Here is a 26,755-nt window from a genome sequence, read left to right on the forward strand (position 1 = left end):
CATCATCAGAATCTGGAAGGATATTCCAGGGAATGAACAGCTAGTAGTGACCCAAAGACAGAATGAGTTTTGGGACAATTCCAGAGTGTCTTGAGCTGGAGAAATAGTATATCCTGTTAAATATACATTTAACATGGAATTTTGCATTCATACGTGTTTTATTTACTATTAACGTTCTAGTCCCAAATTCTGTCTGAGGAACAGAAAATAGGCTTTTACTATACATTATGAAAGGAGCCTTGGCAGCGCAGTGGTTAAAACAATCGACTGCAAACTGATATGTTGGCGGTTTGAAACCACCAGCAGCTCCTCGGGTGAAAAATGTGGCAACCTACTTTCATACAGATTTATTTACAGCCTTGGAAACCCTATGGGGTAGCTACGAGTCGGAATCAACTCGATGGCAATGGATAAATGTTATGGATTAAATTGTGTCCCCCCAATATATGTGCTGTAAATCCTAACCTCTATGCTGTTACGGGAACCCTGGTGGCGCAGTGGTTTAGAGCTTGGCTGCTAGCCCAAAAGGTCGGCAGGTTGTTTTTTTTCTTTCCTTCTTTTTTTAGATGTGTTTAATACAAGTGAAGGCTGTATATAAAAACCCAGAACTTGGATTCTATCAGCTTGAAACAGAGAACTCTAATTTTTAAAATGTGAAGGTGTTTCTATCTGTGTCGAAAGTCCTATATCTTCTCTGTGCAATGATGCCTGCAGGCCACCAGCTCCTAAATAGAGAAGTTTCCTGTATATGCATTTTATGTGGTTAAATAAGCAATTCTCTCTACTCAGGACCTTTGGAACGTGGAAGAGTTTGTAGTTTGTTCCTCTGCTCGTTTGTTATGACTGATGGTGAGTGCAGCTGGCGCTATCCACTGTAGTGGTAGGTCCGCCCTGTCGCTGCCACCCCGTCTCGTTGTAGGGTTGGCCTCTGTACTGAGCCGTGTGTGTCTGCTCTCACTGGAGGGTGGTGAGACTGGGTCATCTGCTGTGGGGGCAAAGGTTTCTTGGGGTCCAGAGAAGAGAAGGTTTGAAAAGTTGCCAAAGCAACTGATGGGCATTTGGTGTGTAGCCTTGGCCAGGAGAGTCCCACATCAGCTGTGTCCCCCTCCTGCTCAGGGCATAGTCATGTCCTGCCAGGGCACTGTGCAGCCGTGAGCCAGTTGGGCTGCTTATGGTTGTGTAATACCGTGTAATGATCTGCCTAAATTCATGAGGGATAAAAATTAGCATCAGCACAAAGGTGGTTCCCATGAGGTGGAGGTCAGACCTACTCTGCTCTCCTTAGGAACCCTATGGGGCAGTTCTACTCTGTCCTATAGGGTTGTTATGAGTTGGAATCAACTCAACAGCAACAGGTTTGGTTTGGTTTTTTATGCCTGTTAGGATGTGTGTGTGTGTGTGTGTGTGTGTGTGTGTGTGTATTTATGCCTGGTTATGATCCCATTTGGAAATGGGTTATCTTTGCTATGTTCATGACACAACATTAGTGCAGGGTATGTCTTGAGTCAATCTCTTTTGAGATATAAAAGAGATTAAACAAGCAAGCCAGAGAAGCAGAAATAGGAAAAGAGGGACCTTAAGCCACATGAAGACTGCCCAGGAGCAGAAGTTCAGAAGAGACAAGGACCTTCCTCCAGAGCTGAGAAAGAAAGCCTTCCCCTAGAGCTGGTACCCTGAATTTGGATTTACAGCTTCCTAAACTGTGAGAAAATAAATTTCTGTTTGTTAAAATGACCCACTTATGGTATTTCTGTTACAGCAGCACTAGACAACTAAGACACTGTACGAGCTCAGTGCCAAACACAAAACTGACTTTATGGTGTTTATTCTCTATTGCATTAACAGAGCACAAATATAACCCTGGGCCACCACATTTGGGACAAAAATGAGGGAAGAAAGGGTGAGAACAATGTCACGAGTCCCTGCTGCTACTTAAAGCATTCTTCATAGTCACAGAGAAAAATATTCATGCTAGCATTTTCAACTGTATATTCTGACGACAGCAAGACTGGTAATCTATCTTCCTGGAATGTTTTTTCACCATTATTTTCATCATTAGTAATAGCCAACATTTCCTGAGTACATACTACAAGCCAAGTACTGAGCTAGGAGCTTTACATGAATTTTCTCATTTAATTCTGAAAACAACTGTGGCGGAGCATTCTATTATTATCCTAATTTAAAGGAAACAGGCTCAGAAGTTTGGTATTCGTCCAAGGTCACACAGCCCATAGGAAGCCGGTGATTCAAACTTTGACTTAATTGACTCCCGAGTCCAAGCTCTTAGCCACTGTGATACAGTTTTAACATGTACAAAGCCATAAGAACTGCCATTGTTCATCTTTAAAAATGTCCCTTGTAAAACTCAATGAGATTCTAATTTTCACTTATCAGACTGGCAAAAATCCAAAAGTCTGACAACACAAGCTGGTAGTGAGGCTGCAGGGAAGACCAGCTCTCCACGCAATGCTGATGGGAATGGAAAATGGCACAGCCCTATCAAGAGGAATTTGGCAATATTTAACCAAACTAAAAATGCATTTTCTCTTGATCACGAAAATCCACGTTGATAATTTTCCTAGAACTATACCAGAACACAAACATGTATTTCATGTCCGCAATCTCCAAAAACCGAATGCAATTTCCTGACTTTGACACCAATTCATCTGGTAATAAAATTTGACTTGAATTGATGTAAAGCTATTTACAGTCTTTATGTAGTGAATACCCATACAATTTCCTTCAGGAAAAACAACTCGTTTGTTTAAGGGGTAGTCTTCACTGGAGGTGGTCTGTAATACATGGAACATGCATCGTATTGACATTTCCATCATCTGAAAAATTGTGAATTTAAAACATATCTAATTCCCTCATGGGTTTCAGGTAAGGGACTGAGGACCCTCTATGAGCTTATTCATTACAGTATTGTTGATAAAAACAAAACAACCCAAGTGTCCAGCAATAGGAGACTGGTTGACTCAACCATGGACAAGCTGCTCTTTCCCTCCTTTAAATCCTACCAACATCTACTCACTAATGCTCCATCTACTATGTGAGCGTAATATCTTATGTTTGTATAAAACCAGTTGCCATAGAGTCGAACCGACTCATAGTGACTCCATACATGTCATAAACAGAACTGTGCTCCTTTTTTCCCAGGTGCCTCTGAGTGGATTCCAACTTCCAACCTTTTGGTTAACAGCCACGCATGTTAACCGTGTGCATCATCCAGGGACTCTCATATTTGTATAGCATGTACTATTTTACAAACAACTCTCACCTCATCTATCTCTAAGTAAGGGATACAAATACATCGGATGGGGTCCCTACTCTAAACAGTGTAAATACATTTAGTGAGAAAAGATTGCATAAGGTAAGACTTGAATAACAGGTCAAGATCACCGAAAAGAATCAATACGAAAAGTCCTATCCAAAGTCCTATTTACCATTTCACTAATCCATCCTTTTAAAAAGGAACTCACTCAGAAACATCTTTTGAAAAGAATCAAAACATGTTAGCTCACTGAGTAATTTGGGAGCTTTAGAGCTCTACAGGTTGTTGATAGTATATAATCAGGGGAACACTCTCATGGGTTAGAGCTTGTACATGTCCTCAAAGGACAGTGAAAAAAAGGCAAAGAAAACAGTATGGTAGGCCAGAACTTTTCTCTAAGACATTTCATTTGAATATATTCTGATTGAGGAGAACCACAGAAATGGACCTCCTGCCTCCACTTTGACCACTGCTATTTTCGCTTCTTAGAGGATCAAACCTTCTTATCAGTAGGTGATTTAGCAGCACTCCTTACTGCTTTTTGTTTTGTTTTGTTTTGTCATGTGGTACTCAGGAACACGTTCTACAAAAACCAACAAAGGTTGTTGACCAACAAATGAGACCTAAGTTCACAATATGGAAACAACGGTGGCGTACTAGTCAAGGGCTACAGCTGCTAACCCCTGTCCTGAAGCACTTTTCTGCCCTTGACTGTTAAGTAAAAAGCTTTACATAAACAGGATTTGAGCTGGATTCTAAATGGCATTTAGAATTCAAATATCAGAAACCAGATCCACATTCTCTATAAAATTTTTCCATGCTAGTGTCACTAATTCCTTGCTGGCAAATAATACAACCCTTCAGTTTTTCTCTTCCTTTCAAATATTTAACATTTGTGTTTCTCTTTTCAACACATGTTGATAATGAATTTATTAAACTGAACCATATGAAACTGCTGATATTTAATAGATCTGACCTACAAAAAAGGCAATTTCAAAATTTTTAAATTCCTTTCTTTATATTAAATTCCTTATTTATATTTTCATCATCATCTTCTCCTCTTCATGTCTAGTTATTACCCACCTCAGCCTCTCCCTATTGCTTACTCCACACCTCAGTTTCTCCCCCTCTCAGCACCATTGCACTCACTGAGAGAATAATCTCCCTGATCACAGGGTTAGATCATGGCATGCTTCATCACCAAATGGCTCCATATCTTTGTCTTTAATCCCTAAAAGGTTATTATAATGCAACTAATCACAAGTGAAACTCAAAGACATAATTCATTTTACAAATTTGATAATTTAATTATTTTTACTAACAAACTGCTTAGCAACACATTCATAAATGACTGTTAGAGGCTACAAAACTCCTGAAGAGGAAGAAGAGACCTTTATTAACTGCCCTTAGGACAACAGTTTACATACAGAAATGAATTACACCCACTGGCCAATTCTTTTATTTTGGTGAATGCAAAAAGTAAGAATAGAAGAAAGAGTAAACAAGCTGAAGGAACATTTAAGAAACTGGTAAACATGCATGGAGGAAGAGTCAACCCAAAAAAAAAAAACCAAACCCATTGCTGTCAAGTCAATTCCAACTCATAGCGACCCTATACAACAGAGCAGAACTGCCCCATAGGGTTTCCAAGAAGCAGCTGGTGGATTTGAACTGCTGACCTTTGGTTAGCAGTCAAGCTCTTAGCTACTGTGCCACCAAAGGCTCCAAGAAAAGTCAAAGCAAATTAAAAAAAAAAAGAAAAAAATTATACTATTACAAGTTACACAACACAATCTAAAGTATCTTCTTCCCCCAACATAAAATAAAAATAAAACTTAAACGCTTACTATGAATATAAAGCATATTATCTATTGATAAATGTCAAAGTTATTAGTGGAAGAACAGGTATCAGTTCTAACCATTCACTGGTAACAGAACTAGATGAGTGTAAATTAAGAACTGATCACAATAAAAACTAAGAAATCTGCCAATTTTAAAAAGATAGCTATAAAATTTGTGTATTTGGGACAAGCACACCTTTTCCCACAGCAACTTTGATAAAGAATGGCTTAAATTAACATTCCCATTTGGATATAGTTACTTGATATAAACAAGAAATTTGTGTGCCACTGTATCACTCTTCCAAGTAAAAGATAACATGCTGCTAACAAGCATTACAACGGAAAGACCTCTTGCTTGCTTTCCGTGGCACCTTCCACTGGCAGTCCACCTATTGGTATTCTCTGTATATCTGCACAAGTGACAGCCATAAGATGAAAGAAATGAAAAGATGACATGTTACAATTGGTATGGTCATGAATATTAGAAATTTAAGTAAGAAAGAGAGGATACAGACACAGAGGCACACAGCCAAATATCAAAACAGAAGAGAAGCATATTGAATTCCCATGGATGGGTCAGTCCTGACTTCCTGACCTGGCGCAGCTATGTTATGAAAACATTAGAAATTTGCATGATGCAAATACATCTCTTGGGGATTAGGGCAACCCACTTACATGGGTACAGCAGTCAAACTCTACAGCAGTCAAACTCTTCTTTCAACCTATATACGTATTATCAGATTAAATTTCTTTTCAAGGAGCCTCATTTTGATATAATTCAATTTTACAGGGCCTTAATAAATCAACAAACTGTAACTTTGTAAGAAAAGAAAGTCAACCCTAAAACTGAACTTTAAAAAAATGACAATTCTGTCCTAAAACCTCAGAGGATTTGCTTTCAGAATAATTTTAACTATCAATTTGTTTACTGAAATTACATTTGAGTTTATGGAGAAAGGAATTCTCCAACACTGTACAATATAAAATTATCACCACACAATACAATTTCATAGTAATAACAGCTAAGACTGCCTTGATAGCATTTAGGAAAAGCTTTGATTTTCCTGTGTAATAATATTACTCTTCTTTGATTTTTTTCAATCATTTATAAATATAAAAACTATTCTTAGTTTACAGGCCATACAATAACAGATAGCAAAACATCCTTTATGAATACAGATTCAAAAATTCCTAACAAAATACTAGCAAATCCACTTTAGCAGCATATTAAAAGCATATTACACAACACAACCAAATGTGATTGACCCCAGGAATGCCAGGGCAGTTCAACACGTGAACACTGATCAGTGTAATATATCACATTAATACAACGAAGGAAAAAAAAAAACAAACCAGAAGATCATCTACCTCGAGTGATGCAGAAAAAGCACTGGACAAAATCCAACACACTTTCATGACAAAAACACTCAACAGTCTATTGGAATAGAAGGGAATTTCCACCTGAAAAGCCCACAGCTAACATCATTCTCCATGATGGACAACTGAAAGCCTTTCCCTTAAGACCAGGAACAAGAAAAGTATGCCTGCTTCACCACTTCTATTCAAAACAGTACTGGAAATTCTAGCCTGAAAAATCAGGCAAGAAAAATAAACAAAAAGGCACCCAATTGGAAAGAAAGAAGTAAAATTAATCTCTATTCACAGGTGACATGGTCTTATATAGAGAAAACCCTAAGGAAACCACACGCTTAATGAAAAAAAAAATTGTTAGAGCTAAGAAACAAATTCAGAAAAGTTGCAGGATACAAAGTCAACACACAAAAATCAGTTGGATATCTATACTAGCAATAGACAATCTGAAAGGGATATTAATAATTCAATTTACAGTATCATCAAAAAGAATAAAATAGTAATAATTTAGCCAAGAAGGTAGAAAATTTGTACACGAAAACTACAAAACAATGCTGCAAGAAATTAAAGACCTAAATAGCCATCCCATGTTCATGGATTGGAAGGCTTAATATCATTATGACAGCAATATTACCAAAATCAATCTACAGATCCAAAGCAATTCCTATCAAACCCCAACAGTGTTTTTTACAGAAATAGAAAAACCCATCTTTTCTCATATGGAATTTCAAGGGACTCAGAATATCCGAAACAATCTTGACAAACAAGAATGAAGTTGGAGAATTCATACTTCCTGATTTCAAAACTTACTACAAAGCTATACTCATCAGAACAGTATGGTGCTGGCATAAGGACAGAAATAGACTAATTGATGGAATTGGCCAAAACCAAAACCAAACCCAGTGCCATGGAGTCGACTGCAACTCATAGTGACCCTATGGGACAGAGGAGAACAGCCCCATAGAGCTTCCAAGGAGCACCTGGAGGATTCGAACTGCCGACCCTTTGGTTAGCAGCCATAGCACCTAACCACTACGCCACCAGGGTTTCCTGATGGAACTGAGAGCCCAAATATATCACCACATCTACGGTCGGCTGATTTTCGACTATTGCGTCAAGACCATTCAACGGGGAAAGCACAATCTCTTCAACAAATGGCACTGGGAAAACTGGATCTCTACATGCAAAAAGATGCAGCTGGACTCCTACCTCACACCACATACAAATGCATCGAAGATCTAAATTTAAACCTAAAGCTATAAAACTCTTAGGATAAAACACAAGGTAAATACTCATGACCACGGATTTGGCAACGTTTTCTTAAGCATGACACCAAAAGCTCAGGCTGCAACAACAAAAATAGATAAATTGGACTTCATCAAAATTAAAAACTTTTGTGCATTGAATGATAGGATCAAGAGAGGAAAAGTACACAGAATGGGAAAAAATATTTGCAAAGCAAATCAATAAGCACATGAAAAGATATTCACCAGAATAAGTCATCAGGGAAGTGCAAATTAAAACCACATCCACTAAAAAAGGATGGCTATTAGTCAAAAAAAGGGAAAATAAAAGTGTTGACAAAGATGTGGAGTAACTGGAACCCTTGTACATTGCTCTTGTGAATGAAAAATGGTGCAGCTGCTGTGGAAGACACTTTGGTGGTTCCTCGAAAGTTAAACATAGCATTACCATATGGCCTAGCAATTCCACTCCTAGGTATATACCCCCAAAAAATGAAAGCAGGGGCCCAAAAAGATACTTGTATACCAATGTTCACCACAGCATTATTCACAATATGCAAAAAGTGGAAACAACTGAAGAGTCTGTCCACAGATGAATGGAAAAACAAAACATGGTATATACATACAATATTATTTAGCCATAAAGACAGATGAAGTTGTGATACATGCTACATCAGTGAACCTTGAAAACATTATGCCATCATAAAAGGAAAGACATTATATGATTCCACTTCCATAAATATCTAGAACACGCAAATTCACAGGGACAAAAACAGATTAGTGGGCTAGGGGGAAGAGATAATGGGGAGTTATTACTTAACTGGTACAGAGTTTCTGTTTAAAGTGATAAAAGGGGGTTGGAAACAGAATGTGGAAGCACAACACTGAATGTAATTAATGCACTGAATTGTACATTTAAAATTATTACAATGATATGTTTTATGTTACATATATTTTAGCACAATAAAAAAAGAATTAAAAAAATGTATAGTTCACAAACTATAATCTACCACCCCATTTTAAGTCACATACTTGATCACACTGTCATATTCTAATCACCAAAAAGAAACTAGACTCCTTCACGTCCCTCATTTTCCTCATCTACTTCCTAAGTACTTTAAAACCTATCTTCTATTTCCTATCCTCACTGTCTTAGTTCAAAGAGTCACCGTTTTGCACTTAGAAAACTGCAAAAGAAACCAAACGAAAAACACCCTACCTGATCTTCGTGCCTCCAGTGATGGTTGTACCTCCAATCTAAAAGACCGCTACTAGACTATTCTTTCTAAAACGCAGGTCGACTCTCATAATTGGGTTGATCAAATACAGATACATAAATAAGAAGATGTGCCATTTGAAGAACACATTAAATAAGTTTTATTTAATAAATAGACATTTAGTAAACAGACATTCTTTACATATTACATGGGACGTTTGTAAATCTGTGTTTATAAGAGGACACAAGAATAACCTTAAAACACTGCAAAATCATACAGTCTACATTCTCTGACCACAATAAAAATCTAGACTTTTTTTAAATGCTAAAATAATCCATATTACAAAATCAGAAATTGAAATAAATTTTACTTTTAAATAGACTAAATAACAAAAACGCTATACAACAAATATTTAAAAAGTAATGAATTAATGGATCTAGGCTTTGAGCATCAATGGCTGCCAACATTATAAAAGAAAGAAAAGAAAGGAAGCAGGTACTCCATGCTTCCTAATGAAAGGACACATCACCACCTACAGTCTTGCCTAAGGGATTAAGCCTAAATTCCATCAAGCTCCAACTCTACTTGCCAATTTGGAGAAAATACAGCATAAAACTTTGAACTGCACCATGACTATGAAATCAATAAAATCCAGGCTGTAAAGAACTTTACAGATAGATCAAACGGCACATGTTCTTCAGAAGATCATTTATAAAAATAAGAGGGAGAAACTGTAGATTAAGAAAGGCTTCAAAGGCAAATCTATTTTTTAAAAATGGACAAGGCTAAACTGTAGTGGGAAGGCACCCCTGTGGTACAGTGGCTAAGAGCTCAGCTGCTAACCGCAAGGTCAGGAGTTCAAACAGACCAGCCACTCCATGGAAGAGTGGAAGAAAAGACCAGGTGCTCTCACGAAGATTACAGCCTAGGAAACCCTGTGAGGCAGTTCTACTCTGTTACATGGCGTCGCTGTGAGTCGGAATCTACTTGACAGCACACAACAACAACAAACTACAGTACTAGGGATGAACACCTGGGTGATAGAACCATAAAGAAACTCAAGTTATTATTCTGAATTTTAGGATACGGGTTACAGTTGGAAGGGGGAGGGGGTGACTGGCGCAGGGCACACAGAACTTCTACAGTGACTGGCAAAGTTCTATTTCTTGTTCTCAGTGATAGTTACAAGCATGTTTGTCTTCTAAAAATTCACTAAGATATATATGTGTGGTTTTCTGTATCTGTGTTCTATCTTTTTAATAACCAGTTGCCACCTGTTTGATTCTGCCTCATGGCAGCCCTATGTGTGTCAGAGTAGAACTGCGCTCCACAGGGTTTCAACGGCTAATTTTTTGGAAGTAGGTTGCCTGACCTTTCTCCTGAGGCACCTCTGGGTGGACTCAAACTTCCAGCTATCAGTTAACAGCTAAGTATGTTAACCATTTGCACCACCCGGTGACTACATTTTATAACAAAAAGGCTAAAAAACAAATTAACCAAATTATATTTATATATATATCACATAATTCAAAACTTTATTAAGGCAAAAGAAAATATAACAAATTAACTAGCACTCACCTCAAAACAATCATAAAATAAATCAGCAAAGGGGGGAGCAAATACAAAACAAAAAGCTAGTACTTTCCTTCTTAGAAAAACTCATAGAAACAGATCAAATCTGTTAAGCTGACCAAACAGAAAGGGAAAAGACACAGAATTATAGTAGGAACAAGAAAGGTAATGTAATTCCAGATTATAATAAGATTATTAAAATACTGAGGAAAAAAGAATACTACATACAACTTCATGTCAACAAATTTGAAAGTCTAAATTTTTTTCAGAAAAAGGAATGAAACAGGTACTTTCCTAAAAAAAAAAAAAAATTCTACAATCAATTCAATAAGCTGCCAACAACTTAGATACATCAATAATTTTAAAGGGTATCAGAAATGTAGTCAAAGTTTTTCCTCCATCATCACAATATACCCCACACCAAAGACACCTGACCTAGATTACTATATTGGTAAATTTTAACAAATCTTCAAAAAATGACTACTAATGCTTTTAATCAACAGCGTCAGCGAGATACTAGCCAACCTAACAGTCAAGTAAAAGAAGTGGGAAGTGTGACCAAAAGAGACCTACGTGAATGGAAAAACATACCATGCTCACATGTAGGTAGACTCAACACTGTGAAAATGTCAATTATACCCAATGCAATCTATAAATAAGATTCAATCCCTATCCAAGTTTCAACAGCATTCTTTAATGAGACAGAAAATCTAATCATTAACTTTATATGAAAAGTAAAGAGGCCCCGGATAAGCAAAGCACTACTGAAGAAGAACAGTACGAGGACTCACACTACCTCACCTCAGAACCTCCTATACAGCTACAGTAGTCAGAACAGCCTGCTACTGGTACAATGACAGACACACTGACCAGTGGAACAGAACTGAGAACCCAGATGTAGATCCAACCACCCATGGTCTTCAACAAGGGCCCGACAGCCATAAAATGGGGAAAAGTCTTCTTAATAAATGGTGCTGGTAAAACTTCATGTCCATCTGCAAAAAAATGAAATAGGACCCATACCTCACACCATATACAAAATCTAATTCAAAATGGATCAAAGACCTAAATAAAGCCACAAACTATAAAGTTCATAGAAGAAAAAATAGGATCAACACTAGAGACCCAAATACACAGCATTAACAGGATGTAGACCATAATGAACAACACAAAAACTCCAGAAGATAAGTTAGATAACTGGGACCTTCTAAAAAGTAAACATGTATGCTCATCAAAAGACTTCACCAAAAGAGTAAAAAGAGAACCTACAGACTGGGGAAAAAAATTTTACTATTACAAATCAAAGGTCTAATCTCTAAAATCTACAAGAAAATCCAACACCTCTACAACAAAAAGACAATCCAATTAAAAAATGGGCAAAGGAAATGTACAGACACTTCACCAAAGAAGACATTCAAGCAGCCAACAGACACATGAGGAAATGCTCCCAATAACTAGCCATTAAGAGGAATGCAAATCAAAACCAGAATGAGATACCATCTCACCCTGACATTACTGGCACGAATCAAAAAACAGGAAATAACAAATGCTGCAGAGGCTGCAGGGAGATCAGAACGCTTACGCACTGCTGATGAGAATGCAAAATGATACAACCATTTTGGAAAATGATATGGCGCTTCTTTAGAAAGCTAGAAATACCATATGATCCAGCAATCCCACCCCTAGGAATATATCCTAGAGAAATAAGAGTTGTCACATGAATAGACATATGCACACCCATGTTCATGGCAGCACTGTTCAAAATAGCAAAAAGATGGAAACAACCCAGATGCCCATCAACGGATGAATGGATAAACACACTATGGTACATACACACAATGGAGTATTACACAACAATAAAGAACAATAATAAATCTGCAAAGCATCTCATAACATGGATGAATCTGGAGGACATTATGCTGAGTGAAATAAGTCAATCACAAAAGGACAAACATTGTATGAGACCACTACTGTAAAAACTCAAGAAAAGGTTTACACACAAAAAGAAACAATCTTTGATGGTTACAAGGGTGGGGAGGGGTGGGGATTTAAAAACACTAAATTGACAATAGATAAGTGGTAACTTTGGTAAAGGGTACAGCAGTACACAATACTGGGAAAGCCAGCACAACTTGTACAAGGCAAGGTCATGGAAGCTCCAAAGACACATCCAAACTCCCTGAGGGATCAAATTTCTGGGCTGAGGGCTGTGGGGACCATGGTCTTGAGGAGAAACTAGCTTAACTGGCATAACAGAGTTTATTTTAAAAAATGTTCTACATTCTACTTTGGTGAGTTTGTGGGTCTTAAAAGCCTGTGAGCGGCCATCTAGGACACACCACTGGTCTCACCCTTTTCGGAGCAAGGGTAATGAAGAAAACTAAAGACACAAGGGAAGATTAGTCCAAAGGACTAATGGACCACATCTACCACAACCTCCACCAGACTGAGTCTAGTACAACAAGATGGTGCCTGGCTACCACCACTGACTGCTCTGACAGGGATCACAATAGAGGGTCCTGGAAAGAGCTGGAGAAAAATGCAAAACAAAATTCTAACACACACAAAAAGCCCAGACTTACTGGCTTGACTCTAGAGACTGGAAAAACCCTAAGAGTATGGTCTCCAGACACCCTTTTAGCTCAGTAACAAAGTCACTCTGGAGGTTCACCCTTCAGCCAAAGATTAGACAGGCCCATAAAACAAAACAAGACTAAAGAGGCACACCAGCCCAAGAGCAAGGATTCGAAGATAGAAGGGGACAGGAAAGCTGGTAATAGGGAAACCCAGGTCAAGAAGGGAAGCTGTTGACATGTTCTGGGGTTGTTAACCAATGTCATAAAACAGTATGTATACTACCTGTTTAATGAGAAACTAGTTTTTCTATAAATGTTCATCTAAAGAACAATAAAAAGAAAGGAAACCCTATGGATCAGTTCTACTCTGTACACATGGGGTCGCCATGAGTTGAAATCAACTCAATAGCAACTAACAACACCAACCTTAAATTGATCTCCCCCCCAAAAAAAGAAGTAGGAAGTATAAACTTCGAAAGGAAAACAAAATTATGATTTGCAGAAGATACTATCTATCTACAAAAATACAAGATAATCAATTGAAAAAACTTAAAAAATCATGAAATGAATTAGACTAACTGACTTTAAAAAACTTTGTATATACAAAAAAATGTTCAAACTTCAGTAACTATTGTGTGATGTGCTCTCTTGGTGGCACAAACGGTTAAACACTGGGTTACTAACAGAAAGGTTGATGGTCTGAACACACCCAGAGGCATCTCAGAAGAAAGGCCTGGAGATCTGCTTCTGAAAGGTCACAGCCATGAAAACCCAACGAAGCACAGTCCTACTATGCAACGCACGTGCTCACCATGCACCAGTTTGGATTTTTTTTTTTTTTGCTGCTAGACACTGTGCTATTCCCAAAATTAACTGTAAGGAAAATATCCCAGCACAACAGCAAGAGCAAACTTGGTGGACTGTGAAAAAGCTGGGTGGAGAAATGTATAACTTATCTGAAGGACATAAATAATATTGGATTAAATCAAGAAATACAACAAAGTAATTGAAACATTTAGTGCAATTCTAATAAAAATCCTAAAGTGATTTTGAGGACAGAAGGTGGCAGGTTTAGCAAAGAGATTTTGAAGTCCATACAGATTGTGTCAGAATGCCTATAATTTTTTTAAAGAAGAATAAAATGAAGGAAATAGTCTTACAAAGCAGAAAAACATTAAATCTACAGTTGTTAGAAGTGTAATATTTGCATAAAGAGAGATCAACAAATTAAAACAGATCTATGAACTGATCAAAATTCAGAATATGATAAAGATGACATTTCAAATTGGTATGAAAAGAACAGATTTTCCATGTATATTGGGACAATCTGTGATGGACTGGATATGATGAGTAAGGGGGATTTTCTCTGGTGGCACATCTAGGTAGAAAAGTATTATATACTGGAATCAAGGAAACTAGATGAAGGAATAACAAATGAAGGAGGAACACCATAAATTTTAGCCTTGATGAATAGAGGAAACTTCATGGTGGAATCCAAGTAGAAAGACATCAAGTCAGTGACTAGATATACGGGTATGGGGTCACAATAGTGGAGTAAGCTTACAGCGGTCAACTGGGAGTCATCAACACAAAGCTGATAACTGAAAATATGGGTGTATATGAAATTGCCAAGAGAAAGGTACAGAGAAGAGAAAAGCCCTGGAACTTGAGGAATATACTTAAAAACCAAGTAGAAGAAAATGAGCTAAAGGAGTGCAACAATCACTCAGGAAACAGACAAAACCAGGAATGTGTGACGTGCAGACGCAAAGTCAGATGTATTTCAAAGTGGAGAAAAGCCAAATGTAAGGTCTGGAAATGTCCAATGGGTTTACCAAAATACATTCTGCATGATAAAAGATCGTAGAAAGTAATCTAAAATGTGATGAATTGAAGAATCCATATTTCAAAACAGTATCTTTAGAAACAACTTGTCTATATAAGGTTTTAAAAGGAAAATGAGAAGAAAAAGACCAAAGGCTTAAAAAAATAAATAAATAAAAGGAGTCTGAAAGGACATATACATCAAGAAACAATGGTTATCACTGGATAAAAAACTACAAATTATTTTAACTTTATATACTTCTGTAGTAGACTATTTTGCCAAAAATACAGATTACACACTAGCAAAAAAAAAAAAAATAGCAAATAAAGATAGACTAATTTGGAAGAAAACATGAGCTCCTCAGACATTCTGTTTATAAGAAAAATACTTATATAATTATTTGAAAGTTAAAAAAAAAAGCCTTCACAGGGCTCCCTCATAGATCCATAGCACTCTAACTTTTACAGAATAGCCATATCCTCTGAAGTAAATACTTTTATTAATTCTTTTGATCAACATTCATTACATCACTGTGCTAAAAACACTGGAGGTGAAAACTACAAATAAGACACTACCCTCAACCCTAGAAGCTAACAGTACAATGGAAAACCAAACCAAAAAACAAAATCTGTTGCCATGGAGCCAGTTCTGACTTATGGTGGCCCCATGTGTTACAGAGTAGAGCTGAGCTCTACAGGATTTTGTTAGCTGCAATCCTTACAAGAGCAGACTGTCAGGCCTTTCTGCAGCAGTACCCCCAACCTTTCAATTAGAAGTTGAGAGCAAACCATCTGCACCACCCAGAGACCTTAACAGAGAACACAGACATATAAACAAATAATTATAATTCAATGTGATACGTGTATGCACAAAGTGCCAAGGAGACGGCGCAAGTTGAAATATTTTACCAAAGAAACAAAATTTGAGCTGAATCTTGAAGAAAGATTAGGTAGGAGTTCTAGTTGAAGTCATCTCATTCAAAAAGCAACAGTAAAACAAAAGGTAGAGGCATAAAGGTATGTTTGAGAAGAGCGACCATTACTAATGTATTTAAAATCTGCATTTACCCACCCTACCCACCATGCTTCTTGGTTGCTTACACACGCTGTACCATTACTGATGAGGGTCTCACACCCTCTCCCCATATCTTAGGTATTCAGCATAGACAGATGGTTACCTTTTTACCAATGTACTTAAAAAAATTAGCAACGGTACAATCAAATCCTGAGCATTCAAGTCTTGAATACTCTTACAGATTATTTTAATTCCATCAAATTCCATACTAACACCCTGCCACATAGTGGAAGATACAACTTTACATTAAGCATTTGGTTAATTACTACATGGGAAACTAAAGTTGAAAAAAACTTTAGTTTTTTTAGTTGAACTAAAAAAAAAATCTTCTGCCCCCGTATTTGGAATGACTAATATGTGGTTGCTATTATCCCAGGGCTATAGGTTCTTTTTTTTTTTTTTTATAGGTTCACTATGAGTCAGAACTGACTTGATGGCAATGGTTTTTTTTAATACCACCCGTAAGACCAGTTCCTAGGAAAAAGTATGCCCGAGGAGCTGAATTTAATGAATGTATTATTTTTAAGACACTGACTAAAAACATCCATTATGGATCACTAGGTCTTAATCCTACTACCATAATCTCTTCCCAAAGGATCACTACCTCAGCAAAACTTCTCAAAATTAGATGAGCCTTTTAAGTCTCCAATGTGCAAAGTCCTTAGGAATTTCACTTAATGTATTACCACTTTGGTTCAGATTAGTATCAAGTAGCGAGTGATTAATGAACTATCCAAAATTGCTAAATATCCTAGACTTCTATTTTAAGGAAAGACAGATCCTTAGTAATTCCAGAAAAAGTAATCAGTACTGCCATTTTCTTTGAAACCAGTATAATACACGAATGGCTATTGAATTAAAAGTTCTCTCATGGGATAAAGTGGTGGGCCACAGATTGGCAAGAATCAACCTCAAAGAGCGCCTCATTTCTAAAATACCATTTCTATTCTCATGTGCTCTTTTCCTTAACAATCACCAAAACAAAAAAAACCTGTTGCTGTCAAGTTGATTCCAACTCATCACAACCCTACAGGACAGAATAGAACTGCCCCATACAGTTTTCAAGGAGCACCTGGTGGATTCAAACTGCCAACTTTTGGTTAGTGGCCGTAGCTCTTAACCACTACACTACACCACAAGGGCTTCCAATCACCCAGTATCCATTTATTTATTTCCCCAGATAAAACAAAACAACACATGTATTTTAGTACACTTCACATGGTTTCAAAAAAGAAATCAAGTATCTCATTTATTTATAAAGAATCACCGCCTTTTTAAATTTTTATTTTAAAATTAGAGTAATTTAGATGCTTCAATTTAGTTTTCCTTTTTGTTGAAACTACTGCATTTTATATTTGATAAATTTTGCCAAAGACATAAAATATAATCCCATATTTTCCAAAAATGGCAGAAATATTAAATATTCAAACTTTCAAACCAAGGTTTTATATATTCTAAGTGAATAACAATTTCTCTCCTTTGATATTCTCCTTAATTACTGTAACTATAATGCAGCATCTCTCCTACATTATAACATCATAGCACAACGTTTGAGATCAGTTTTCAAGCACTCAACATTCTACGGGGGGGGAAGATGAAACGAAGGCCACATTAAATTTCCCGTTCAATAGGGGAAAAAAATCACTTAGTTCTTCTTTCCTAATCAAATCAAATCGTTCAAAAGACACTGTAATATATAGGTAGTGATAAAGATCTCAATGCAGTAACTCATCTAAAATAAGCTTAAGTGCTTAATATATTCAGTTAGGTGAGCATTTCACACATATTGAGTCCCGTATCACACATCTAACAGCTTACTTTGAACATGAGGAATCGTACATACACTTAAGTTAAAATATCACCCGCCCTAAAGAATGAGCTATGACACCAAGAGGCGAATATGTATTTCTAAAAATTGACATGGTTTAAGCGGAGAAAAACTAAACTACAAAAACAAGACAAGGTCAATCAACACAAACAAGAAACCAAGCTGCTTACTGAAACTCACACTGGTAGAAGAAGAAGTGACGGTCTGACTACACATCAGGGAATTCTTCCACATCAAATCTTGCCATTAGTAAAAGTAAGACCTTTTGGTTTTGTTTCTGTTATAAAGCACTGGCCACTGTTTCCAAAAAAAAAAGAACTTTAAGCGTTAACAGATAGTAACACAAACTTAGTTTTAAGTTTTAAGTTAATGATATTGAGAACCAAAGTAAATCACAAACTCCTTTCTCCCTCCCCTTTGCCCCCTCTTTCCCTCCCTGTATTCTGTTTGTCTCTGTCCATACATATATGCATACACACATATGTAAAATTTATTCACAGTGGCAACAAAAAAAACTTTACTGAAACTGTGCATAAGCTAAACTTAGAAGGAAGGCCTTCCTATTCAGTTGGCACGGACTTTTTGAATATGAAAATTCTACTGACAAACTTTATTTTACTAGACACCAGAAAACTGCTCTTTGATGTTTTGGTAAACAAAGAACCTTGCCTTCTTGTTAAACTGAATAGGCACCGAAGGAATGTTTTTGAAATAAATAACTAAATTATCATTCTATTATTTTTCACAACCTAAATCATTACTATACATATAATATTCCCTATGTGTATATTTTTACCAATAAAAAAAATTGATTCTCTAACTTAAGGTTCCAGCAAAACGCATTAAACCTCATACCAATCACAAAATGTATACCCCTTTAAAAAAAGCCTGAAGTAATCTCTTTTGTTTCTAAATAGAAATCACTCATATTAGACTTTTTATGTTTAATATTTCCTAAGAGTCCACAAAGAATAATTACCAAATTAGTAAAATGTTGCACAGTTCTTATTCAGGAGAATAACCTGACTAAAGCAGACCACTCACTAATAAAGTGCAACTTAATAAATCATGCGGAATCTTGTTTTGTTCAAACCCTTACTAACTCCTAGCACCATCTGTTACCATCAAAACTATATGACAAGATATGATATATAATTAATAGGTAAACAACAATCTAATTAAAATGGACAAATACTCCATGTTCCTGCCATTTGGGAGCTCTAATTACAGACTAAATTTTAAGCTTGAATTAAATATTTAAGCTGGAAAATTAACTTTCCTTCTCGAGCCTTGAATACATTAACACAGACATGTGAAGCGACTTCCTGGTGGGAACTTAAACACGTCATTTAGTTTCACCAAAGCAGTTACTAACTGTTACGCAGCAGTACCTTTTAGTACCTTACCGTATGTACACAACGGCTACTTAGAGCTGAAAGGCGGTCCTGAAGCACCCTCTGCACCCTTCCCTTACATAAATATAAAATGTATATACAGCATAGCAGTTAATACCACACATTGAAAATAAATTACTGAGAGCCTTCAGCCTTCAATGTTTCCTGAAGACAATCAGAAACTGGTCTAAATAAACAAAATGTACTTATTTTAACAATGTAAAAGCCACATCGGTATAAAAGACCAAAAGATATTCCAGAAGAAAAAGCATTCAGGTATAAAACTCTTAGATTATATAAAACTAATAAAAAGCCCTGACCTACTGAATCAAAAGACTTGAGAGGCTATACTAATTCCTCTTTCCTTCCTACTTCTTCACTCCATAGAACATAGCGAGCTTTGAAAATAACGTCCTAGAAAGTACGTAGAAAGGTGACAACTTAAAGGTGAACCTTCTGTATTTTTCATTCATTTCTAAATGTGGGAACTCTAAGATGATTTCAGAAACAATGACCCTACCAGGCACCTATTCTACAAGAATACATATTTTTTTTTTCATTGTTATTTTGAATTTTGGAAAATAGAAAGATTGCTATTTAGGTGTACACTGCTCTTTTTAAAAATAGGTTGTCCTAATCCTTTATGAATATAGCAGACAATGGTAGGTCAAACATATTAGTCTGGCTATGAAGAGAACACTTTCAAGGGGTTAGTAGATACTGCTTTTGCTTATATATTAAATATTTCTTTGTTAAGTAAGCATAACTGGATAGGTTACACTAAAAATGAGTAGTTTCTTTTTAATATAATTACATAGAAAAAGTAGGTATGTAGTAGTAGCACTGTTTGTTTTTGTTTTTTTAGTAGTAGCACTGTTTAACATTCAAGACAAATGACAAATATGTAACACTTACGTTAAATCTCTTGTGATTGAAGTTTTTATCAGAATTTAATTGAATTAAAATTTAAATCATAGAACAATCTGTATTTAAGGAAAAGGGACTTTGTTATTTTTTGACAAAAGGAAATATATTTACTATTTTATAATTCATTACTCTTATTTTAAGATTTTGCTCAAGAAAAAGCTCATTGCCTGTTTTTTCTCCAATATTTTCTTATATCTGTTCTATCTTATAATTGCCAAAATTTTGCTCATGCTTACATTTTACTTATGTAATTATAGAACATTTTTTTAAATATATTAATGATCCTCAACCATGTGAATATGAGTTTACTTTTTTAAATTTCAAAAAAAAAAAAAACACAGATCTGCCCTACACACACGAGCAGCTGTACTTTCAGTTTTCACTAAGTGACACGTAGGTTTGAAGACCTTTGTAATTACCCTATAGTTTCCTAAGAATCTGCAGCCAAAGACTGGCAAATACCCACAGAAAGAGAACATGGGCAATATATAGAGATAGAGCATATGTGGCTTTCAACTGAACCCACTTGGTGTCAGAACCAAACCCAATTAATCCAGGCTGTGCTATTTATATATAATTGCCTTAATGTATTATTATACTTACAATTGAAAAATACATTAAACTTTCTAGGAATTCACAATGCTTCCAAAATAGTACTTAGATAGACCAGTAAGAAATTTTAATGTCCCTCGTTTCTCAACTCAGTAGTTTTCTGCTTGTTATTCCACGGTTATGATGGCATCTAAATTTATTTACTGCCTAAATCACATATATCCAGAGTTAAGAATTTAAACCTCTCCTAACAGCCAAAATTTCCAAAGGAACTCAATTCATCAGGATAACTTCCTAAGGCAATAAATTAGCACACAAAATTTCACCAGATGACTAAAAAAAAATTTTTTGCCTTTATAAAACACATGTAAGTGAAATTTACTACTGACATTTTATATGCTTCTAAGTCACTCATCACCTCAGGAAATGAGATTTATTTCTATCTTTGCGGTACTGTTAAAAGAAACATTTTCATAGCAGTGATAAAAACTCAATTCTCACGGCTGATGTGTCCACCAAATGGACCACAGGAACAGCAAGAAACTCAATAAAAATATTATTATAAGTTCATTTTGCCACAAAATAATTTAACTACTCAAAACTGAGTCCAACATAGTTGTTTATAAATGACTCTTTATTCTAAAGAAATAGAAGCTACTTAATGAGAATAAGTAAATATTACATTGAGAAATTTAGAGCTAACATGTTTAAGGCCTGGAGTAAGGCAGTCTTGCATTTTAGAATCCAGGCTGCGCACTGGTTCAAACAACTCTTTTCCATAATCACAGAGCCTATATTGCCACTGCTGGATGGTACCTGTTCCCCTTTAACCTTACCTGTAACAACCCTGAATTACTGCCACGTATTTATATTTGAGCACACTTCCTTTTAGAGTTTTGTTCTAAGTGACCACGGATGTATACATATATAGAGCTATCGAATCACAGGATTGGAACGTAGTGTCTGTTCTAATTCAGAGAGCGGATTTTGTTTTAGAAATAAAAATTGCAAAATTAATAATCCTGATAATATAAAGAATTCTTTCTACATTAATACAGATTCGTCTTCTCTTAAATAGTTCCATAGGTTTCCGTATTAAGTAATGTATTACAGTTTATCTCATCATCTCCCTGTGGTAATTTAGATTGTTTCCAAATTTGGACTGTAACAAACAATGCTGCAATAAACATTTTTATTTGTGTCTGACTAAATACTACTCTTAGATGGAAATCAAGAAGCGAAATTCTGAACTGAAAGACAAAAATTGCTGTAAAAAAAAACCTCCATGGCCTTTCAATTTTACACTACCACACACTGGGTAAGGGAGTCCAAATCCCTTATCCACATTTACCAAAATTGTTTGCAATCTTTTAAAACTTTTGTTAATCTTTCTTCTTTTAAGAATTTCTATTGCCAATTATCTTCTTGTCATCCCTACCTCCTAACAGTACACTGTATGAAATTATCCTGCTACCCCGATTTCTGACATTTAACAACCAGCTACAAATGTTTATGCACTTCTCTTCTTTCTTACTGCTTCTGAAACATTTTAAAATACAATTAAAGTATAGAGTCATATAGTTTTCTTTTTTTAAACCAAAATAGAGTAGCTTCTTTCCTTCGGCTGTTACAGAATTTAAAAAAATCAATAACGTCATAAGATCAAAAAAAACAAAATGGCTGAGATCTACTAAGAGCTATAAAAAACGACAGGAAAACCAAGCAGTAGAAATTATAAAGTGTATTACAGCTAAAAAGAGTGCAGAGTTGTTATCTCTAGGACATGATATGAAGGATTGCCATGGTTGGGGCAAGGAAATGCTGTTTTTATCAGAAGCCTGTTAGCATTATACGAGTTTTTAGACAATATGCACGTAACTAGTTTGATCATTTTTTTTAATTTAAAAAAAAAAAAGAAACATTATTCCAACAAAATAGAAAATCCTTTTTTTTTAATGAAGGCTAGAACTATCCAACTTAGAAAATATTCTGACTTCTTTTTTTTTTTTTTTTACAGATTATTTTTCCTTCTCTATCTCCCCAGTAACAAAATAAGTATCAATAGAATGCTACACAGCTGGTCCAATTACAAAACACTTTGCTGACTTATCTGAATAAACGTAACACTGAATAGACATCTGAGTACTGGCACAGAGAGCGGAGACTGAAATTTCCAGACCAGGACTGCAACTTCGTCTTCCTCAATACACTAACACTACCTTTTACATACAGCTTCCAGTTTCAAAGCACTTTTTCTCTACAACAACCCTTTGAAGTATATATTCATTTTCATGTTATTCTATAGCACATAAAGATTTGCAAATGGAGGATAATCAGTAAATATTACTGAGAGATGAGAACACTGTCCTTAACGGGTTTACCCAATCTGGCTAGTTCATATTCAAGCATCATTGTTCTTTTCTGGTATGAAATCAGTCAACTGGAAGATAACAGAAGTTCTTCCATAAAGCCAGCTAGAAAAGTCTATTCAATTTTATTTAAAATCTGTATGCTGTAAAAGTACACTTCGTGAAATTTACTAGGATCACAACTACAGATATGGAATTCACAGCATATTGATTCAACATACTGAATTGGTTTTTAAAGCCCATTTATATAAATGATTATAATAGTCTATATTATGTTCAGCCCTTTAGGCATATGGTAGTAAATCTGAATTTTAAATTTTAAATAAATGTACATAAATAGAAAAAGTTCCTCAATTCTTCTTCACCCTGCATATGAAACAGAGCCAATAAAGAATCAAGAGGACTTTTGTTCTTAAACACAGTTAGGCCAAAGTTCAAACAAACCAGAAATCTAAGTTTAATTTTTAAAAACAAAACAAAAACAAAGAATGACTGACTTTTGTTTTTAAAAAAGAAAAAGAATATGTCATCGATGGAGAAGGTGCTGCTGAATATTAGGTACATTAGCAGTAAATATAACTTTCACTTAATACATATTCTAAAAAAATTAATACAGTACAAAAACCCTTATACTGACACGTGGTATACAATATATTCTGATGGAACTAGTAATTAGGACAGGTACACATCAATTTCACTTTGAAGAACTTCTGTATTTCATAAAATGAAAATATTTTGAAAAGTACATCAAGTTTTTCTTGACAAGTCAGATATCCCCACCCTAGATAAAAGGATGGTCCCAGGGTCTCATCAATAGGGCCCAAGTTCTGACTGGCTTATAGAGACTAAGCCATTACAAACATGCAGGCTCTGAACATGGGCACAGGTATTGTCTGGTTTTTCACCTTGGTCTCACCTCATCCCCAGTTCCATCAAGTAAGTCTGCTGGCCCACATTCCCAGAAATTCTAAAAACATTAGGCAAGAACCAAGATACAATACCTAAATTGGGAATTTACAGTTTCAGTATTATCAGCAACATTTTCAAATGACTATCATTTGTCAGCTGCTTTACAGATTTTTTTTTCCCTAGTTATGAAAATCTACAAACTGCATGTTTTCCCCATTTTATAGATGAGAATACTGGCTCAGCGATAACTTGCTAAAGCCACACAACTAGAATTGAGATCTCTAACTCCAAAAATGTTGTTCATACTATTTTTTCTAACATTTTATTCTGAAAATTTTCATTCAGAAAAGCTGCAATTTTACAATGAACATCCATACATCCCCACTGTCTACACTCTACAACTGACATTTCACTACACTTCCTTTATCCCTTAACTAGCCATCGATCCATCAGACCCTCTCTTTTTTCCCCCCGATGTATTTCGAAGTTATACATGCTATAATACTACTTTTCAACACTTTATTATGAATGTTTTCAAATATACAAAAAGGTTGAAAGAATTTTACAGAGAACACCCATGTATCTACCACCAAGAATCTTCAATTACATGTTAGTACATAACTCTTTATCATAATGTCTATCCATCCTTCCACCCATCCATCCATATATCTCTATGATATTTTAATCACCTAAATTATTTGTTACAACTCCTGACAGGAAAAGAGACAGCTACTGAATAGGGTTTTTGCTCTTTTTGTGTGTGTGTGTGTAATTAAAACTATTATCTTGATTACCCTCAAGTAATTTTTAACTCTACATGTTTTAAATATTTTTTCATTTCTCTAACTTTCCAAACAGACCCTTGAAGAGCTCACTTTTTCTCTTTTGAGAAATAAGAAAACTATTTTCTTACGCTAATAGCAAATTGAAAAACTAAATAACTTACACAACTATTTCTTTGAAAAAACTATACTCCCTGATAATGTAATAGATTTAGTCCATCAAGTAACTTGATATACAAGTGGCTCTGAAATTTTACGTTGCAGAAGTTATACTAAAACCTACTGCCATCGAGTTATACTACTGAAGCTACATGATTAGATCTTCATACTTTTTTTTTTTTCTTCATGGTACTTACGGCTGTGATTCCAAGAAATATATACACAATTACCATTTTTTGCTGGTAAAATTTTATTCCCAATTTACAAAAAGGAATTTCAAAATATCAGTATTTCATAGAGCTTGGCTGTTAATCTTAAACTAGCATACCAGCACACCATTTTATCATCACAACTGCCTCTCTCCTTAGAACTCTCTTACTCCCTCAGTCTCAGCACAGTGCTTTCAAACTCATTCAAACATCTAGTTCTTCGATTCCTTCAGTTTCAATCTCTCATTGCCCTCCCAGTTTCACTTCCTTCTTTATCAATTCTAGACTTTATGAGCTACTATTTCAACTTATGTCTTACTTACCAATACCTTGCCTTCTTTTGCCCCTTACCTAGCAGCTGTCCAAAAAGGAACGAAATCCATTGCCATCAAGTTGATTCTGACTTATTGTGACCCTAAAGGACAAAGCAGAACTGCCCACTGGGAGTCCAAGGCTGTAATCTTTACAGAAGCTGACTGCCACATCTTTCTCCTGTGGAGTGGCTGGTGGGTTCAAACCACTGGTATTTCAGTTAGCTGCCAAATGCTTAACCACTGAGCCACCAGGGTTCCCCTATCAGCTTTACCATTCCTGAAATTCCTCCAATGCTTGCTCAGTCTCAGTCACCTTCTCTATTCTACATCTATTTGCTGAAAGCAGAGGAAATAATGGACCGAGAGGAATTCCTTCCGCCTTTGGCCCTTTCACCCAGCTGAAATATCCACATCCACTGTTGCAGCCATGGAGGTATAGCACTCGGAGATTAACTGCTGCAAGGAGTGCAGTTAACTGACAACCTCCAGCTGCCATGTCTTCAGGAGCCACCTGAGTATTCACGCCAAGGCCACACTCTCCTTAGGCTGCTCCCAGCCAATGACAGTGACACTAGAGACAGCCCATTCCTGCCCAACATAGGGCACCTGTACAGGCAATCTTTTTTTTTGCTCAGTTATATGACTGATATAATCAAGTCAGCTGTTTATTTTTAACATTCTTTTTATAATCTTTTTTTAGTTCTTTTTTTATTGTACTTTAGATGGAGGTATAAAGGGCAAATTAGTTTCTCATTAAACAATATACATATTGTTTCGTGACACTGGTTCCCAACCCCACGACACTCTCCACTTCTCTACCTCGGGTTCCCCATTACCAGCTTTCCTGTCCCCTCTTGCCTTTTCATCCTTGACCTTGAACTGGTGTGCCTTTTAGTCTCATTTTGTTTTATGGGTCTGTCTAATATTTGGCTGAAGGGTGAACCTCAGGAGTGACTTCGTTACTGAGCTAGAAGGGTGCCTGGGGCCCATACTCTCAGAGTTTCTCCAGTCTCTGTCAGGCCAGTAAGTCTGGTCTTTTTTTGTGATTTAGAATTTTGTTCTACATTTTTCTCCAGCTCTGTCCGGCACCCTCTATTGTGATCCCTGGCAGAGTGGTCAGTGGTGGTAACCAGGGACCATCTATTTCTGCCGGACTCAGTCTGATGGAGACTGTGGTACTTGCAGTCCATTAGTCCTTTTGACTTTCCCTTGTGTCTTTGGTCTTCTTCATTCTACCTTGCTCCAGACACAGTGGGACCAGAGGAGTATCTTAGATGGCCGCTCACAAGCTTTTAAGACCCCCACAGGCTACTCACCA

At 36.1% G+C, this 26,755-nt stretch overlaps 1 protein-coding gene across 19 annotated transcripts in view; it reads right to left on the bottom strand.

The window, feature by feature from the left end:
• The window catches only part of TBC1D5 (TBC1 domain family member 5), a 639,936-nt gene that overhangs the window by 434,002 nt on the left and 179,179 nt on the right, over positions 1 to 26,755 (bottom strand). For 9 of the 19 annotated variants that reach the window (XM_023554937.2, XM_064277342.1, XM_023554940.2 and 6 more), the window contains one exon: positions 18,003 to 18,119. The exons of the other annotated variants lie outside the window; for them this stretch is intronic. In XM_023554937.2, coding sequence (XP_023410705.1) covers positions 18,003 to 18,056 — 54 coding nt within the window. In that variant the 5' untranslated portion in view covers positions 18,057 to 18,119. The remainder of the gene's footprint in view (positions 1 to 18,002; positions 18,120 to 26,755) is intronic. 19 annotated transcript variants of the gene reach the window in all.

Source organism: Loxodonta africana, chromosome 27 (genome assembly GCF_030014295.1).
Source record: "Loxodonta africana isolate mLoxAfr1 chromosome 27, mLoxAfr1.hap2, whole genome shotgun sequence".
Lineage (NCBI taxonomy): Eukaryota > Metazoa > Chordata > Mammalia > Proboscidea > Elephantidae > Loxodonta > Loxodonta africana.